This window comes from Micromesistius poutassou (assembly GCF_964030765.1).
Source record: "Micromesistius poutassou genome assembly, chromosome: 18".
NCBI classification, from domain to species: Eukaryota; Metazoa; Chordata; class Actinopteri; order Gadiformes; family Gadidae; genus Micromesistius; species Micromesistius poutassou.
Genome location: NC_140288.1, coordinates 13,653,805 through 13,671,304, shown reverse-complemented (window position 1 = coordinate 13,671,304; position 17,500 = coordinate 13,653,805). Strand labels below are relative to the sequence as shown.

Sequence of the window (17,500 nt, the reverse complement as noted above, 5' to 3'; positions counted from 1 at the left end):
GGCTGCAGCTATTTCTGCTGAAAGCGCTGAGTTTGAAATCGGACTTATTTGTTATCAGACGGCGCCCTCTGGTGGTCGTACACTGCATTGTGGACGAGCGCAACAAAATATAGTCGACCCCGAGAGAACATGGTGAATAAAATTCTGAAGAAACCGGCCGAACCATATTACTCCGACCAGTACTGCTTATTATTTTCCTGTTCAACGAACCAACTGGACTACTATAACACTCCATGTTAAAAGACAAGGAGGCCTAACGTTAGGTGTAATTGATTTTGCACAGGCTGGCTTGAACGTTTTGGGAGATTTTGAAATAGGTAAAGCAAACTACTTGCATGTTACATTCAACTTCATATAAACTGCCTGCAAGGTCGGTCCACCAAAAGCAATACACCTGCAACACACTACATGTTCTGAAGAGTTGATCTGAAACTCTGATCAGAAAGATGTTGGTTGCCATGACCACCAGGGTCAAGCTGCCAGGTTAAGGACCGGTGTTACACCGAATTCTGCGACCCACCGAAAAGTGTGACCCCAGGGGGCGCTGTTTCACATTTTCTGCACGCAGCATGAGTTTGAAAATAGACAGGCATGAAGTCGAAAAAACGGTGTGCATTATAACAAAAACATAAATAAAACATAAGATCTCCCCACTCCCTCACCACGTTATTAATTGTGCTTAATCAATAGATTTGATTTGATTAGCATATTACAGACCCAGACAATGGATAGGGCGTTTAGTACGGTCCATCACCGTTGCTTCTTTCCCCATTAAAAGCTACAGTCAGTCTTTAATTACGTAGGTTTACCTTTGAGCATTTCCTATTATAGGCTACTGTGTAAAAGGCTGTTTAGAATTAACGTTTGTATCAAGAAAAGAAAGACCCGCCCCCTGGGGTCACACTTTTCTGTGGGTCGCAGAATTCGGTGTAACACCGGAATAAAATTAGCCATGAGCTTTAGGCCTACTTCTGCCCAAATATATACATATATACATCCTAGATATATTTGTTTGTATTTAATGATGATAGTCTCACCAATGTTGCATGAACAGATATTTAAAGTATTAATATGTTGTCTTACCTCCTCCAGTGAATATTGACTCATCTTATTGGTACAGCTCGAGTTCAGGTCTATCGTCTAAAAATGAAACATAATTAGAATATATCTCGGGAAAGTATTGACTCCTATCATCCCTTTGCTAAGTTAATGAGTTAGTCCTACTTAACGTCTGTGCGTGAACTAAAATGCCGCTGACTAGTCAACAAGATGATTCGGACCATAAATCACTTCGTTTACGTCCACTTGTGCTTAGTTATGTTAGACTTTAAATAAAAATAACCAAAACAGTTTCAAATGTAATACATTTTAGAGTGCTATTCCTTACCACGTTCACTTGAATGGCACAAAATGGAGAACCGAGCTTCTCTTCTTCACCTTTTACGCTGCTGAGAAGTGGACTGAGAAGAAGCGGCAAAACTTTGGCGCTTCTGGACTTTTTGAGAGGATACAGGTCAGTTCCTGTCTCAAATTATTATATATATATATATATATATATATTAGGGGCAGATGCCATTTAATGTTAATACTAAAATAAAGACTTGCAAATTCTTAGATTACAGATCAAAAGTCCAGATCAGAACTAAAACCAAACACATTGACCTCTCGGGCAATCCTTTATTTCCCCGCTGCTGCGCCACATTGAAATCAATATGCCAAAAACGCCATTCATCCACTAGCTCCAAACCATCAGTGTGCCAAAAACACCACCTGAAACAATTTAACTGATGAAATCAGGTCCATTGTTGACTATAAATCATCGTAGGTCAAGCATCACTACACGGTAGGATCTTGGTCATAAGTATATTTATTGTCACGACAACACAGATGGGACAGGTAAAGAGACAACTGTTCTCTGTAAGAGGTTTATTAATTTTTTCTATATATTTTACAAATAGAAACACGAATGTTCAGATGTTTTTTTGACGAGAGCTTTTCCGGCAGCGCTGAACAGCATGAGAAGCAGAATGACTGACAGCCAGAATTGGGACAAAGGTCTGGCCAGTTTATCTGGAAAAGAAAAAAGAAAGAAGGCAGGATGAATGAATGAACATAGCACAAAGCAAACTTAGACCCAGGATGGGTCACAACCAACTACAAGTGGACTACAACTTGGGGGAGTTCCCCGTAAGCATCTAGTTTAGCATCAACTAGCTACAGGGAGGGGTTCATCGGTACTGGAGTGTGAACTACAGTCTCTCTAGAGGGAGGGATCAGGTCGATTGAACTGCGCCGCTATTGGACACCGGGGGGCGCTAGTGGACTCCCGCAGGAGGTTACCTCTGATGTGAACACACATCAGGTCCTGGGTTGAGCAGAGGTTAAGGGGAGGAGCAGATTTAGTTTTAGAATTGAGGGTTAAATAGTGCAGCACAGTACGCATGACGAACGAGAGATCCTTTGAAACTCTTGACAGTGTTGTCGTTTTTGTTTGTGCTTACAAAAGAGACTACTAATGACAATAATACCATGTTAGCGTTGTGAGAATACATTCAGAAATTGCAAGACCAGTAAAATAAAATCAATAAACATCAAGACATTAAAAGGGCCTCCATTTAAGTGTTTTAATTAGCCACTTAAAAGCCATTTTAGAATCTGACCTACCCGGTGACCGTGACATCACAAGCGGGATCGTCCACACATTTATTTATTTCTAATGGATAAATAAGTCAACCAGCCCATCCAGTGGACTGTACCGACTGCTCGACTCAGCCGTCAATCATACATCTAGGTGGACACTCGTGACGTGACACTTGTGATGTCACCACGCCACGCGGCAGGGCAGATCTCTGGTAAACCAGGAGCCCCTGCGAGACACCGGACCGGGGGGGGGGGGGGGGGGGGGTCACTCACAGGGCAGCAGCTCCGGAGATGATCTCGATGAGCTCCTTGGTGATGACGGCCTGTCTGGTGCGGTTGAAGGTCAGGGTCAGCTTGTCAATCATCTCGGCTAGGGGAGGGGGGGGGGGGGGGGGAACAGAAGGACAACGTTTAACCAGACGCACACAGCCAGTCGCCCCGGGCGGGGGTTTGACCGTTCTTGGACGGAGACGTCGATGGAGATTGTCTCACTGTCTTGACACCAATCGCAAGAGTCTTTTGACTTTTGTCAGAAAGTAGAATAATAATAACCCACCAGCCAAATGTGTGTCTTTGCGAAACCAAACATTCCTAGTGAGATGCCCTCCTCAAAACAGAGGCTGTGTCCCAAACAGAAGGCAGATGCCTGCTGCCTTGCTTTATACGCATGTGTACACACACACACACACACACACACACACACACACACACACACACACACACACACACACACACACACACACACACACACACACACACACACACACACACACACACACACACACACACACACCTTTTGATTTGGCTAAAGGTCAAACACCCAGGCGCCACTATATCCATCCCCTGTGTTGTATATTTAATGTGTGTAAAGCATTCATCCCTAATCTAGAAGAGATAACATAGACAGTGTGTCTCTCAGACGGCCTGCTGAGCCTCTGGAGGCAGTGTTTTGTATAAAGTTACCCGTTAAGGAGTCTGGATTGAGACAGACTCGATATCGACCGTTGCAATCGTTACACGGTCAGCCCCTGTCAGTATTCGGACTAACTGTGTTCTTCACGTTTTACCGTTTCAAATTTTCGGGTGCTGTAGAAGTAGTCAAAAACTCAATACAACTAACATTTGTACACAAACTCTTGGTTTGTTGCGCTAATTGTTTGTCATTCTTGTCAGAGCAGTAAAGCGGGCGCAGGGCATTGCGGGACACGTTGACCAAACGAAGGAATCGTCTATTCCGCCTTCAAAACCAGCCTAGTCTGAGCTACCGCAACACGCAACTCGATGCCCCCCCGAACTCTGCGCAGGCAGCATTTTATCAGTTTGAGGCCGACAGGAGTGCGATCAGGGCGGGTCGTGTGGGGGGCGTGGGGGGGGGGCGTCTTACAGGCGTTCTTGCTGGCGCTGTCCATGGCAGTCATCCTGGCGCTCTGCTCGCTGGTGGTGGACTCCTTCATGCCGAAGTAGATGAGGTTGACCAGGGCAAACTCCTGGTAGTTCTTCAGCACGTCGGCGTCGATGTCATCGTACACCCCCATGCTCTCTATCGGTCGGTGGGAGGGTCAAAAGGTCAAAAGGGTCTGCATGGGAACAAACCTGCTGCTTCTTCACGGCACACTGAAACGGTTGCTTGGCGCCATACCTGCATTGGCCACGGTCTCGTCGGAGAAGACGGGCTTGTTCTCGGCCTTGTAGGAGATGACAGACCTGCGGAGAGAGCGTCGATTTATATTGTGGCAGACAACACTGAAGTCAAGACAAGCTCTGAAAAAGTTATGTCAGATAAAGAAACACAAGTCCACCCTTAGCCACTCCTAAAAAAAAAATGAGCATCTGTTTTTCCACTACCAAAGTAGTGGAAAATAACAAAAAGTACAAAGATCTCAGCCAGCTTGTGTATGGCGTGGGGTTGGTTTATAGAGTGCAGATCCTTCCTTTACCATAAGAACCCCCCACACCGGAGGGAACCACCCCCCCTCTAGCTGGTTAATAAGCACACAGAGCCTTGGGGACTTACAAGGAAAACCAAACCCTCAACCTATTCTAGATAGTGAAATGTTTTTGAATTTTGAATAACCCTAACCAAACCTGGACTTAAATGCAAAGGCCTAAAAACTATGGATAAGACGTAAATATGGCCTTACAGAATAACCCCGTCTGGCAGTTTTGGGTTCCCGGATAAAGTCCATATCAAACATTCTGGCTACACCCCCAAAATCAGTTTGTAACGAGTGGAGACAGCAAAGGCAGGAGAGCACTATAGCCCCTAAATGAATACAAGAACTGTACCAGAAGTAGCCCAGAACGCACGTTATAAATCTTGATAGGAGGCAAGTTGTCCTCTTAAGAGTGGTTAAGCACAACAGCACAGGACATAGGACTCCCAGGTGAACGCCTACCTGAATTTGTTGAAGATGACGGTGCCCTGGTCAAACTCGTAGCCGCTGTCGAGCACCTCGCTGGCGATGATGGAGGCATCCGCGAAGGTGGGGGGCTTGCGGCCCACCTCCTTGCAGGTCATCAGGATGTGCTTCCCGTGAGTCCTGGGGGAGAAAGAGCAGCCGGGGGTGTGAGGAATAGGAACATTTCAAACGATGTAGAGATCTAAATTGTACACTAATCACTGCTGCAAACGCAACACATAGGCTTTTCGCTAAGAGACATCTCTGGTGTTTCTTGGATAACAAACGCTCGTGTTGTTGAGATACAAGGTCTGAAGTAATGTATGTGTGTATGTATCTTTTTTTATCCATCATCGTGAGATTATACATGATATCATAGGAAACATAAATACATGTTCAAATGATTAGTCGTTAATGTAAGAACGTTCACATCTTTCCAAAAAGGGATTCATTGGATATTCGACAACACCATGACGTGGAAACACTAAACGCTACAAGCTCCACTGCGCCGCACAACGTCTGTCCCAAAACAGGTAGATCCAACAGCTGCGTGAATCAAACCAATCAAGCCCTTAAAGCGGTAGCCCTCATTAAATGGACAGCTCACCGAGCCAATCCGTGCAGCTCAAGGTCAGATTATAAACAAGGAACACGGTACCTGTGCAGAATGGCTCTCAGCTTGTCCCCAATGTTCACCACCATGACGTCCGTGCCGCTGCCCATGTTGCCGATCTGGGCCTTGATGGCCTTGGCCACGCCAGAGTGGATGGCGCCGCAGAGCCCGCGGTCGGACGACACGCCGATGATCAGGTGCTTGGCGGCCTTGTCCTCCGGGGCCTTGATCTCGGCCTTCTCGTACAGGGCTGGGGGTCAGACGTCAAGTTCAGACAGAGGCGCTGCGGAATCCACATTCTCTAAATGTCTAATTCTTGCATTGTTTCTAAAGCGACTCCGCACTTTTGTAACCATGCCCGTCTAATGGACGTTAAAGGTCTATGTCGGTGTCTTGTTCACTCTGTGAAACAGAGTATTCCAACATATTATGGCAAGAAGTACTACATAAGGATGACAGCTAGGAAAACCATACACTACAGTAATGCACTACACAGGTAATGCACACAAACAGTGATAGGAGGAATCCACAGTTTAACATTTTTGAAAAAAATAATAAAAAGGAACGATGACACATTCTGAAGATTATAAAGAGGTTATCCAGTGTGTATTTGACATTACCCAGGGCGCTACTGCCATAGACACGGGCAGGCTTCAGCTGCCTCTCAGCACGAGCATACTTGGCAGCAGCCACCATCTTCATGGACTTGGTGATTTTCTGGATGTTCTTGATGGACTTCAACCGAATGGTGACTAGAATGAGAGAAAGAAAACAATTCACTATACACGAACGCTGTAGAGATTCTAAAATTAACGGACGCAAATGTAGACATGATTTTATAAAGGGGATAAAGGGGATAAAGCGTGATGTAAATGTGGTTTGTACTGCATTAGAGAACTTGAGTTAAAAAAAAATAAAAAGTTGAAAGTGCACTCACTGTCCTTCAAGGTGGCCATGTTCCTGACCTGCCCACTGCAAGAACAAAACACTGCATTAGTTCTCCCTTGACCCGAGTCACAACCAGCACATTAAAACACCACATGCATACGAGTGCATCGTTTTGAATGTCAAACAGATTCAGCTTCGTGATCCATTTAATAAAGCCTTGACACACACACACCGCACCGGCTACAGCGTTAGCATTTGTGGTTCACAAACTTAAGAATAGGGTTCGTCAAACTGTTAAACCTTTTTATTCATTTCCCCCAAGAGACCAAATGTTGTAAACTCTGCACGTATGGCTATAACACATCAAGGATATGGATGCGGGCCTTTAAAGGGGGGATCAAACGCGACAGACAGCGATCATAACCTTAGTGGAAAGAAATGTCAACCGTGCTAGGTTAGCCTAGCCGTGTAGCTGAGGGACCGCTGAATGGGATCAGCGCCGCTGCTGTCAGCCGCGGCCTGCGGCTTTAGCACGCCCTTGCAGTCAGAAAACACACGGGTAACCTCGAATAAATACATGCAGTCTGTTAGGGAAAAAGCTGCACACAAATCAAACATTGAGAGCGTACTGGCTTTAATAGGGTAAAAAGAATAGAAACATTACCATTGTGGGTGGAAAACCAACGCGCTGGTCCTGGCGAACATGGTTACTGCTATGAAGGTCAGACACGCAGGACTGCGCAGGCGCATGTAGTCAGCGAGATAGAAGGGGGCTCTCGCGTGGTTTTGAACGAACGGCCGTGACGACATCCACTTCGGAGCGGAAGTCGTGTGGACTGAGATCCGAAATAAACGAAATAAAGTCGTGTGGGTTTTTGCTCTACACTTACAACAAGATTTACAAATGGGGAAAGCTGATTTTCTCAGTCCCAAAGCGATTGGCAATAGGATCAAATCCAAAGGGCTCCAAAAGCTGAGATGGTATTGCCAGATGTGTCAGAAACAATGCAGAGACGAGGTAGGATCAAATCGAAGGATCAAATCAACATATAGCGCCAAGTCGTGCGTCCTAACGAGACGTACTGTTGTTGTTGTTGTTGTTCACAGAATGGGTTCAAGTGCCACTGCATGTCGGAGTCCCACCAGAGACAGCTGCTGCTGGCCTCCGAGGACCCCAATCAGTTCATGGACTATTTCTCAGAGTGAGTTAGCCCTCTTGTTGTTGTTGTTGTTGTTGTTGTGGGATGTAACTCTATGGCTGTGGGCTAAATGACGCAGTGCACATGTTCGCCTTGGCTTTTGAGTTGAACGACTCACTTCTGGTTCTCTCGTTTCTAGTGAATTCAAAAGGGACTTTCTGGAGCTGCTAAGGAGACGGTTCGGTAAGTCACGGTTCTCCTCACTAGTACCACTAGTACCGATGTTTTGATCGTTCACAGTACACTATTGTTTATCAGTCTCGGGTTTTATTCCACAGGTACCAAGCGAGTTCACAACAACATTGTCTACAATGAATACATCAGTCACCGAGAACACGTCCATATGAACTCCACACAATGGGAGACTCTCACAGACTTCACCAAGTGGGTGGGGAAAGAAGGTAAGGTGTGTGTGTGTGTGTGTGTGTGTGTGTGTGTGTGTGTGTGTGTGTGTGTGTGTGTGTGTGTGTGTGTGTGTGTGTGTGTGTGTGTGTGTGTGATGTTTAACTGTTAATTTGCATGATTAGATCCAACGACCATCCGATTATTGCATTGGTGTCTATCAAAGAAGCTGCTGTCACATAAAAGAGGGGTCTTAGTTTTAGGCTAAATCATGGCTTACCTTAACCGGCAGTGAAACCGCCACCCTCACCCAGAGCTCCTCTAACCCACACCCTCCCGTGACCCCCGCCAGGTCTGGCCAAGGTGGACGAGACCCCCAAGGGCTGGTACATCCAGTACATCGACCGCGACCCCGAGACCATCCGCCGCCAGGAGGAGCTGGAGCGGAAGAAGAAGCAGGACCTGGACGACCAGGAGCGCGGCGCCAAGTTCATCGAGGAGCAGGTCCGCCGCGGCAGGGACGGCCGCGAGCCCGAGGTCCGTCACAGTTTTTTTATTTTTTTAAGTGCGTCATGCGATGGTATGAACTACTACCTTCAAAAAAAACGAAAGTAACAAAGTTAGATGCTTTGATACAGTACTTTAAAACGGTTTGTATTTTTCGTTGATTTGAACTCTTACTGAATATTGTTATTTAGTAAATGCATGTATATTTCTTTGGGCTGTTTTTAGTACTAGCAACTAATAACGGTATTTTGATCAATTTTTTTTTTTTTTTGGTTTTGCTTTGATAGGAGGCTCCGACGTTCACAGAGCTGAAACGAGAGAACGAGGAAGAGAAAAGTAAGTATTGGGAGGTTGATTGTCTTTCACGTGGGCTATCGACTGCCTGCCCACTTACTTAAAATAATCAAGTGGTTTACATTAAACACGGTGAAGTGTGTTCGGATGCTGAATGCAATTTCACCATGTTAGGCAAAGTTTGTTTCATTGTGAAATTATGTATTTTTCAGTTGCCTTCAATATGGGCTCTTCCTCTGTGGCGGGACCTTCGAAACCAAGGTACGTACGTACATCTTTCCTGCACTTCCAACAAACCAAAAGGACTGTCTTGTGGATAGCTTTCCCGTAACGGTGACTCCGGTGCCTTCCCTCAGTTCCCTCCTGGGCACCAGTGCCCTGAAAGTGTCGGCAGGAGCTACAGCCAAGAGGAAAGAGCCATCCTCCGCCTCAGAGTCCAGGGAGAAAAAGAAGAAGTCCGCACTGGAGGAGATCATAGAGGTAAGACGGGCGCTTTAACGGGCACCCCTCTCAGTGGATTAAGATGAGCTAGGTTAGCGAAATAATTTGAAGCGGTTCAAGGTGAGGACACAAAGTTTGAATCATGTTGCGTTGATCGACTTTTAAATGTTGCGCTGGGGAATCGTCAGATGGAGGAGAGGAAGAAACTGAAGCAGGTGTCTGCGTCGGCCAGGACGGAGAACTGGCTCCAGCCCAACATCGTGGTCAAAATAGTCACCAAGAAGCTGGGAGAGAAGTACCACAAGAAAAAGGCTGTCATCCAAGTAAGACGTTTTTTTTTGTAGACTAGTGTTGGGGCAAAGAGGGTAGAGATTAAGGATGAGAAAGAAAACCGACTTTGTGATATTGGTTTTATAGTCTAAATTAGTAACAATGAAATATGCCCAGCATAACGTCAGAGAAATAAAAACAAGTTTAAATCTGATAACCATACTTTGCATTTCCATATACTTCAATGTCATGACCTCTCAGCTAGACTGATTTTGAATTCATAATCATATCAGAAGATTTATAGAGTAAAATCCTGCGCAATTCCTCCCTATTGTCACGATAATACTTATTTCGATATTGCCGAGCAATATGGAAATAGTGTTCAGGTAAGTGTACTGTGGTCTAACTATGGAAACCACTGGTTGTGTCTTCAGGAAGTGAAGGCCCAGTACACAGCGGTGGTGAAGCTGGTGATCTCTGGGGACAAGCTGAAGCTGGACCAGAGCCATCTGGAGACGGTCATACCTGCGCCAGGTGAGCCCTGGTGGCCGTTAGACGATTTAATGTGTTTGGTTATGACTGAAGGACGGCTGCATCTACAGGCGTCTCGTTGACTATTTACGTACCGTTTCTACTTGCTGCATTTTTGTTTCGACCAATCATGTCGCTGGAGGCGGGGATCTTTAAGCGCATAACTGGTGAACACAAACTGTGTAAAGGTTTCAAATCATCACAATGTATATTGGCCACTTGCATGAAATACAATTGTTAAAATCCCCTTCTTAAAGCTTCATCCACTCCCACAAATTAATTCTCTTTGGTAGAAATATCTCGTTAAAGAAACGGGTAACGAAGTGTAACTCCGCCCCTCCAGTGTCTTGTTTCGCGACCCAGGATGTGCCGTTGCCTCGACAAATCTCTGCTATAAAACAGTAGGACTGCTAGATCTGAGATCATGAGCCTCCGAACAAGACTCCTATCAAAAACCGATCAACTTCAACTGCCCTCTGTGCTCTCTCTCCGTCTTGTTTCGCCGGCCAGGTAAACGTGTCATGATCCTGAACGGGGAGTACCGGGACACGGAGGCCGTGCTGGAGGGCATCGACGAGAAGAAGTTCTCCGCCACGCTCACCCTGGACTCGGTGAGTACAGAACACAAACGCTCCTGTTGCAGCGTCTCACCACCGGGGGGCGCTGCTCCCTTGGATTCGGTTTATACTACAACCGCAATTCTCCCGAAAAAACGCGATGCTTTTGAAGCGTGCGTTTCCTTGTGGCTTTGTTACGTGTAATCAATTGACTTTTTTGTTTGTTTTCAGGGTCGATTGAGGGGCAAGCGAGTCGAAGGTATCGCTTATGAGGACTTCTCAAAAATGCCGTGACCCCTCCCCCCCGCTCGCGACCTCCCTCCCTCCCCAGCAGCCTGCGTTGGGCTCTACTGTGTCAGAGTTCATTTCCCCGGGCTCCGTCAGCTGTAAATACGCAACTTTTGTCGTTTGGTGGCTGTTCTTCAGTAAATCAATTTTCAAAGGACCCTTTAAATCTTTTGGTTTTTATTTTGTAGTTACAACTCGACTCAAGTAATTATTTCGTCCTTTACAATTTCGTGACATTGTTTGTATTCCTCCAGAATAAAGTGGAACTCAAATCAAACGGCTTGTGTCTTTTTTTTGCGTAGTCTCCTTGTGTATACTAACATGTCAAAGTACAGAGTACACGTGGTAATACGGCCATGTCATTTCAGTGGTTCAGCATTGTCCCCACTCATCAAGCCAAATGCTTTTTTATTTATTCAAGATTCACATACTATTAAGCCACATGACCCCCCAGACCCAACCAACCCAGGATATGATTTCACACATCTTTTAAATGACACAATTTGAAATGGCTTTTAAAGGGCCCTCCCCAGAAAAGGACATTTCCTCCTCGTCGTGAGTTTTATTGTGTCTTTTTGTAATCTTCCATCCCTCCACCACACTCCCTCTCCATCCACCGGGACCCGCTCCTCCCCATCACGCCATCTGCAGGAAGCTGTGGAGGTGGGGGACGATGTAGCGTGTGTAGTGGTGGTCGATGAAGCCTTTCCCGCTGTTGTGGACGAACCAGCAGTAGACGTCCGAGCCACGCGTCCTGTCCTGCCTGTAGTCCTTCTGCCATCCCCTGAGAGAGACGCACCGAAAGAAGAGTTCCATCGGCTTTCATACGCTTCTGCTGTCGGCTAGGGCGTTAGCTAGCCAACAGATTGGCTAATGCAACCGTCGCTATATGTTGATCCAATACCAAGGAATCTTTCACCTTTTAAATTTGTTAAATATAGTTTAAGTTCGCCACAGCCCCTCTTTGTAAAATGTTATTCATTTATTTCAACATCTCAAGGGAGCTAATATACAAAACCCTTTTGTATTTTAAGTCCTCCCCGGTCGTCATACTTCATCTTAATCCTTTAAACACAGTGACGCGTTTCCTCACCGCGTGACGGACAGCTGGTGGCCCTTCACCTCCATGGTGGCCTCCTCCTTCAGGGGGTCTGCCCCTGGGCGGGGGTCGTACACCCTCACCTCAGGCTCCACCGAGAACTGGCCTGGGGGAGCACAAAGCAAGACGCTGCCCATCCCGTCCTTACTGTGTGTTCACACACTCCGCACTTCGCCCCGCGACACGTTTCAATGCAAAGTGAACGTAGAGACGCGAATCGGGCGAAATCTTTTGTCGCCGAAACCCGCGACAAGATTTGATTGACGGCGCAACATTTTTCCTCGTGAACGGCGAGCGCGTTCACGTGGATTTGCAGCGCGACAAATTCGCTGGAGTTGGAGTTGTTAACTTTTCCGCGGCATTCGCGTGAGACAGCCAATCAGCGTTCACTCCCTGTGGGTAACGTGGGTGAAGTAACGTAAAACAGCCAATCAGCGTTCAACCGGCCGGGCCGACCGTTCCCTGCACTCCGCAGTGAACCGCAGCTTGGAGGAGAAAGTGATTGTTGCCGTTTGCGACTCCCGGAGCTCTATCTATATATAATATTATATGATATTATATATATAATATATAAATATCTATATAATATAAACATATATATAATATCACGGCACAAAGCGGTGTGCGCCTCCGGATTATATTATTAACCCATAAACGACGGGCATTCCGACGTCTCTCCCTCTTCCACAACAGGTACAGACACGCAATGGTGGTCATCTCGGCCATGGTTGAGGAGAATGAATTGGCATAAAGCACCGTTGGCGGGCAAAAGACGTTGTCAGACAAAATTCGCTGCGCGACAAGTTCGCCTGACATAACTGCACACATAACTGCACAGCGACAGATTATGAATTGTCGCGCAGCAACATTCGCCTGTTTGCGCGAACAGGCGAAACGTGTGTCTTTCGGTGTGAACACACAGTTACAGGCCCTGATGTGTGGGGGGAGAGAGGGTTAATTAGGATATGAACAGAGGCCTGACCTATGAGTCCGTCGACCAGGGGGGAGTACTGGTTGTCGGTGGGGACGTAGATGCCCAGGTAGTCCACGTTGACGGGGTGCTTCTTCCACACGCGGTGCAGCAGCACCATCACCTTGACGTTGGCGTTGACGCTCACAGTGACGTGGGAGTCCTTCACGATGGCTATCTTCACCCTGGGGACGCCGCGGACGACGTTACAGCAGGGTGAGTGAGGTGACGCTCACAAAACCACCGTCGGTAGTGGATGGTACACACACACACACACACACACACACACACACATACACTTACTATGTAATGTGCTTTGGGTGTGTGGAAAAGGGGCTATATATAAATGCAATGAATTATAAATCCTATTTTTAAATTGGTCGATACTTTTATCTGTCTGTCTTTATGAATGCTTTATAATAACCAAACCAACGTTATCATCATCTTAAAGGTCATATTACCAAACAGTCTTTTTGGGAGATTGTGTTATTCAAGGTTATGTAACAGTAGTTATGTAACCCCTGCCCAAAAAAACATCCATGCACCTCCAGACGTCTGTTTGCTCTATTGTTCTAAAGTACTGTCTTTATCACTATCTACTATTTATCACACATTCTATTATTTTTATAAAATGTTCATATCAATATTATATTTATCCAGAATATTTTTTTTGTTGCTTTAAATAAAGTGCATTTGAAAAAGTTTGAAAAAATCGCATCCATCCCTTTTTTCTAACGAACAAAAATCCCAACGTGCGTCTAAAGGACCCCCGGCGTGCTCCTGACCCGTCCTGCGTGACGTTGGCGGTGGCGCCCCAGGTGAAGGAGTGCTCTCCCCGGGCGTCCCTCACGGAGATGCGCTCGGTGCTGGCGGTCACGCTGAGGCCCTCCGGCTGGTAGTACACGGAGATGGCGCCGAAGTAGGTGCTGGTCTTGCCGTCGCCGCGCGGGGCCTTGGCGCCCACCAGCTGGCCGTTCACCACCACGCCTGGGCGGGCGGGCGGGCGGGCGGGCGGGGCGAGGGAGGAGAGAGAGAGAGAGAGAGAGAGAGAGAGAGCGGGGAGAGACGAGGAACATGGGGGGGGGGGGGGGAGATATCGACTGGTTGGACGTTTGTTGTTTAAATGTCTCGGGAGGGCTTGAAGTTAAACGTGAACCCTTTTGAGGGTTTGTTTCGAGATCTCATCCTGGTTGTTGTTTAAACCTTGTTGTTTATTTCATTTTCATTACCTCAGGAACCCTGCACATTGGCACATTTATGCTTATAGTCATGTTTATTTTTTAATGCACAAGTCACCCACAAGTCACCCATTCTTATTCAAATCGTTTTTTTTATAATATTTTATTTCAATCTGTAAATAAATTTTTATATATACTATAGTTTTGCACTCTCTTCTCCCACTGTACTGCTGGTCACTGGTGAATTTCTCCTAAGGGGGCTTAATAAAGGACTATCTTATCTTATCTTATCTTATCTTATCTTATCTTGTTAGACTAACATTTTGTAGGAACTTCTTTATTGAATATGCTTCATGTGAGTTTTTAACCTCACTGGTAAATCGCTCTGGATTAAACAGTGTCAACAATGTCAACAAGTTTTTCTACTGGTATCAGAATCAACCGATGAGTTTGCTGGGCAGTGCAGGAATACAAACTGCACATTTAAACAGATTACCCACGAGTGAGTTTTGAGCCAAGATCATTTTAGTTTAATTGACAGCGTAAACGTACGTACTGTATGTCATGTACGTCAGTAATGAAGTCACGTGGGGGCGTGACCAGCGTGGGGCTTTGGGGTACCTGCGCCGGGGTCGGAGACCAGGTTCAGGATGTGTCCGGGTTCAGAGTCGATGTTGAAGCAGACGTCCATCTGGGTCCGGGGCAGGTGGACGATGAAGTGGGGGTCGTTCTCCACTGGGGCACAGGGGCGGGGTGTTGTGGATAGACAAGCCGTTACAGGTTAGAGTCACGAAGGGGCTTCATATCGCAGTCAGTGAATACATGGTTCGCCACAGGATGCCTTGTTCGTTAACTCCAAAAATGTGAGTTCACTTCTTTGGCCGATGAGATTGCAAATAAGCTATTTGGTACATGAGTGTACAGTATATATATCTGTCTGTCTGTCTGTCTGAGCGTGCGTGCGTGCGTGTGTGTGTGTGTGTTACCTATGGTGATCTGATCGGGTTTAGGTCCGTCCACCTGACTGGGGGGGGCCGGGGTGGTCATCTGGACCCAGGGGGGGGGCGAGTAACTCAGCTGTACCGGGGTCGGGACTGACATCCCTGCACAGGAAGGATCAATTCAAGACCGTTTTGGGCAAACTCTTAGCAGGTAAGCAGAAGATTTGAAGAAGCAAGAAGCAAGATTTGAGCCGAAAGGAGCGCAAGAAAGAGAGCAGGATTTTGAAACTAAACAACCCAAAAAAAAAAACTCCCCTGTGTCCCCTTTCTTCTCCTTTTTCCCCGCAGTTGCAAAAAAAAAAAGACGTCAAATAAAGCAGAAGTGGGATCAATTATAAGCATTCTGCAAAAAACCCAATCAATCGGTGAAAATCAATCAATTTCCCCCGGGGGGGGGGGGGGGGCCTGACGGGCAGCGTGGCACCCCCCCCCGGCGGCGGTGGGCGTGCTGGCGGCGGCGGGGAGAGCTGACCTGCGCAGCAGCCCTGCTTGGGGTCCTTGGGGGAGTCGGCCAGCAGCCTCTCCCCGCTGTCCTCGCTCTCCACCAGCAGGGCCGTCAGCGGCGTCACAAACTGGTGCTCCACGGCCAGGGTCAGGATCCTCTGGGTGATCTTCCTCTTCTTCGCCGCCGTGGGCGCCAGGGACCTGCCGCCAAAGGGAGGGAGGGAGGACCCCCGATCCGTCACCACGGTGACACCCATGGACCGACACCCCCCCCCCCCCCCCCCCCCATGGGCCCTATTCGCCTAGCGGCCATCGTGGATCTCAACGCCATCCACGATGTGCCGCTAGGTGAATAGAAACATGCCCTATCCTGTGTTATGGATTTGGATCCATTTGACTCTGTATGTTTCATTTATGAAACATGCTTTCATTAAGGAACACATGCGTACAAAATAAGGACTTTAAAGATGTTAGAATCCTGCCTTCCGTCCTTCTACTGACGCCACTTCACCAGGTTCTAAGCGGTGACAATCTGAGGCTTGGGTTGTCTTGGATGGTTGCGTGTGGTCGTTGTACAACATGCTCTACGATACCTTAAATACCCAAAGGGCGGTTATGACCTGAATCCACCCACTTCACAACACTATACTAGGGATGGGTCAGAATATTCGATTATTCGATTATTCGTTCCTGAGGGTCAAAGTTGATTTTTAACATTTGGACCGTTAACATTTTTTCCCATTCAAACAAACAAGAATTAACGGACGGAACTAATGTTGGTTCTGTAGCACTAATAGTTAATCATGTACAGAAAAACAATATACACAATACACAAGCATAAATATTAATATACAGTATATGCATACAACACAAACACTGATCACTGTTAAAGTTCGTTTTTTTTGCGTTTAAGATATTAAGTGATTTCTTGCCGATGATCCATGGCTGCCTTTGTGAATGTCGGCACACATCGAATAATCGATTATTCGTTCATAACCACCCACTGATTATTCGACCATGAAAAATTGGAGTTATTCACATCCCTCCACGACACATCTTCTCTCCCTCCCCCCACTCCCCTCTCCCTCCACACCGGGCCACCGTCCCTCCCACCTCTCGGATATGAGCTGCTTGACGGTGATGTAGGCCCACATCTGCCTGGCGAAGCCCGTGACCGAGTGCCGCTGGCCGGCCAGCTTGGCGTCCAGCTCCCCGATCTCAGTCTCCGTCTCCAGGGTCAGGTCCAGGCTGGCCTAAAGGCGGGGAGGGGGGGGGGGGGGGGGGGGGTGTGTGTGGACATGTGTGTCTGCACTTAAAGGGACGGTTCATCCTTCAAGGGAGGGGGGGGGGGGGGGGGGGCGGCTGGTGTGGAGCATAACACCTCCTGTGTATAGGTGCAGGTACGTGTGTGCTTATGCATGCGTGCGTGCATGTTTGCGTGTGTGTGTGTGCATGCGTGAGTTTGTGTGTGTGTGGGCGCCACAACTCACGGCGGAGGCGGTGGTGAAGCTGGTGAGGGTGGTCTCCTCGCTGGGCAGCACCTTGCCGGCCACCACCAGCTCGGAGCCGCTGAAGAACTTGTCGAAGCGGTTGTGGGTGACGTCCGACACGGCGTCCTCCGGGAACTGGATGGTGATCTGCCTCAGCAGGGGGGACGACACCTGCTGGTAGAAGCTCTGTGTGTGTGTGCACGTGTGTGTGTGTGTGTGTGTGTGTGCACGTGTGTGTGGTGTGTGTGTGTGTGTGTGTGTGTGTGTGTGTGTGTGTGTGTGTGTGTGTGTGTGTGTGTGTGTGCGTGTGTTGATGGGTGTGTGTGTGTGTGTGTGTGTGCATGCGTGC

At 47.4% G+C, this 17,500-nt stretch overlaps 3 protein-coding genes across 4 annotated transcripts in view; 1 reads left to right on the top strand and 2 right to left on the bottom strand.

Moving 5' to 3' along the window:
• Positions 1-1,849: 1,849 nt before the first annotated feature.
• On the bottom strand, positions 1,850-7,290 carry atp5f1c (ATP synthase F1 subunit gamma; the record flags this gene model as incomplete). 2 transcript variants are annotated; one of them, XM_084482775.1, is made up of 9 exons in its annotated part: positions 1,850-2,070; positions 2,914-3,010; positions 4,025-4,180; positions 4,280-4,344; positions 5,037-5,180; positions 5,698-5,902; positions 6,273-6,404; positions 6,590-6,624; positions 7,205-7,285. In XM_084482775.1, the coding sequence occupies 9 exons, from the start codon at positions 7,243-7,245 to the stop codon at positions 2,067-2,069; spliced, it is 879 nt and encodes a 292-aa protein (XP_084338901.1). The 2 variants fall into 2 exon arrangements, with proteins under 2 accessions (XP_084338901.1, XP_084338900.1); XM_084482774.1 differs by lacking the exon at positions 1,850-2,070 and having other exon boundaries at positions 2,910-3,010; positions 7,205-7,290.
• A 92-nt stretch (positions 7,291-7,382) lies between these two features.
• Positions 7,383-11,128, top strand: kin (Kin17 DNA and RNA binding protein). The gene is made up of 12 exons (XM_084483120.1): positions 7,383-7,558; positions 7,648-7,742; positions 7,879-7,922; positions 8,018-8,140; positions 8,434-8,618; positions 8,876-8,924; positions 9,095-9,143; positions 9,239-9,362; positions 9,512-9,646; positions 10,028-10,127; positions 10,635-10,735; positions 10,913-11,128. The coding sequence occupies exons 1-12, from the start codon at positions 7,445-7,447 to the stop codon at positions 10,973-10,975; spliced, it is 1,182 nt and encodes a 393-aa protein (XP_084339246.1). The 5' UTR covers positions 7,383-7,444; the 3' UTR covers positions 10,976-11,128.
• Positions 11,129-11,328: 200 nt separating this feature from the next.
• Positions 11,329-17,500, bottom strand: part of itih2 (inter-alpha-trypsin inhibitor heavy chain 2) — a 7,410-nt gene continuing 1,238 nt past the window's right edge. Inside the window, exons 2-10 of the mRNA XM_084483119.1 lie at positions 17,152-17,337; positions 16,775-16,914; positions 15,690-15,862; positions 15,203-15,319; positions 14,838-14,951; positions 13,824-14,025; positions 13,051-13,223; positions 12,063-12,174; positions 11,329-11,753 (exon numbers count right to left, since the gene is read on the bottom strand). Of these exons, the coding sequence (XP_084339245.1) occupies positions 11,606-11,753; positions 12,063-12,174; positions 13,051-13,223; positions 13,824-14,025; positions 14,838-14,951; positions 15,203-15,319; positions 15,690-15,862; positions 16,775-16,914; positions 17,152-17,337 (1,365 nt within the window). The 3' untranslated portion in view covers positions 11,329-11,605. The remainder of the gene's footprint in view (positions 11,754-12,062; positions 12,175-13,050; positions 13,224-13,823; positions 14,026-14,837; positions 14,952-15,202; positions 15,320-15,689; positions 15,863-16,774; positions 16,915-17,151; positions 17,338-17,500) is intronic.

What these genes read in the sequence shown, in the direction of transcription:
- kin (XM_084483120.1), top strand. Translation starts at nt 7,445, where the DNA reads ATGGGGAAAGCTGATTTTCTCAGTCCCAAAGCGATTGGCAATAGGATC. An exon ending in AGAAACAATGCAGAGACGAG is followed by an intron (nt 7,559 to 7,647) that starts GTAGGATCAAAT and finishes TGTTGTTCACAG; the next exon opens with AATGGGTTCAAGTGCCACTG. An exon ending in CCACGCTCACCCTGGACTCG is followed by an intron (nt 10,736 to 10,912) that starts GTGAGTACAGAA and finishes GTTTGTTTTCAG; the next exon opens with GGTCGATTGAGGGGCAAGCG.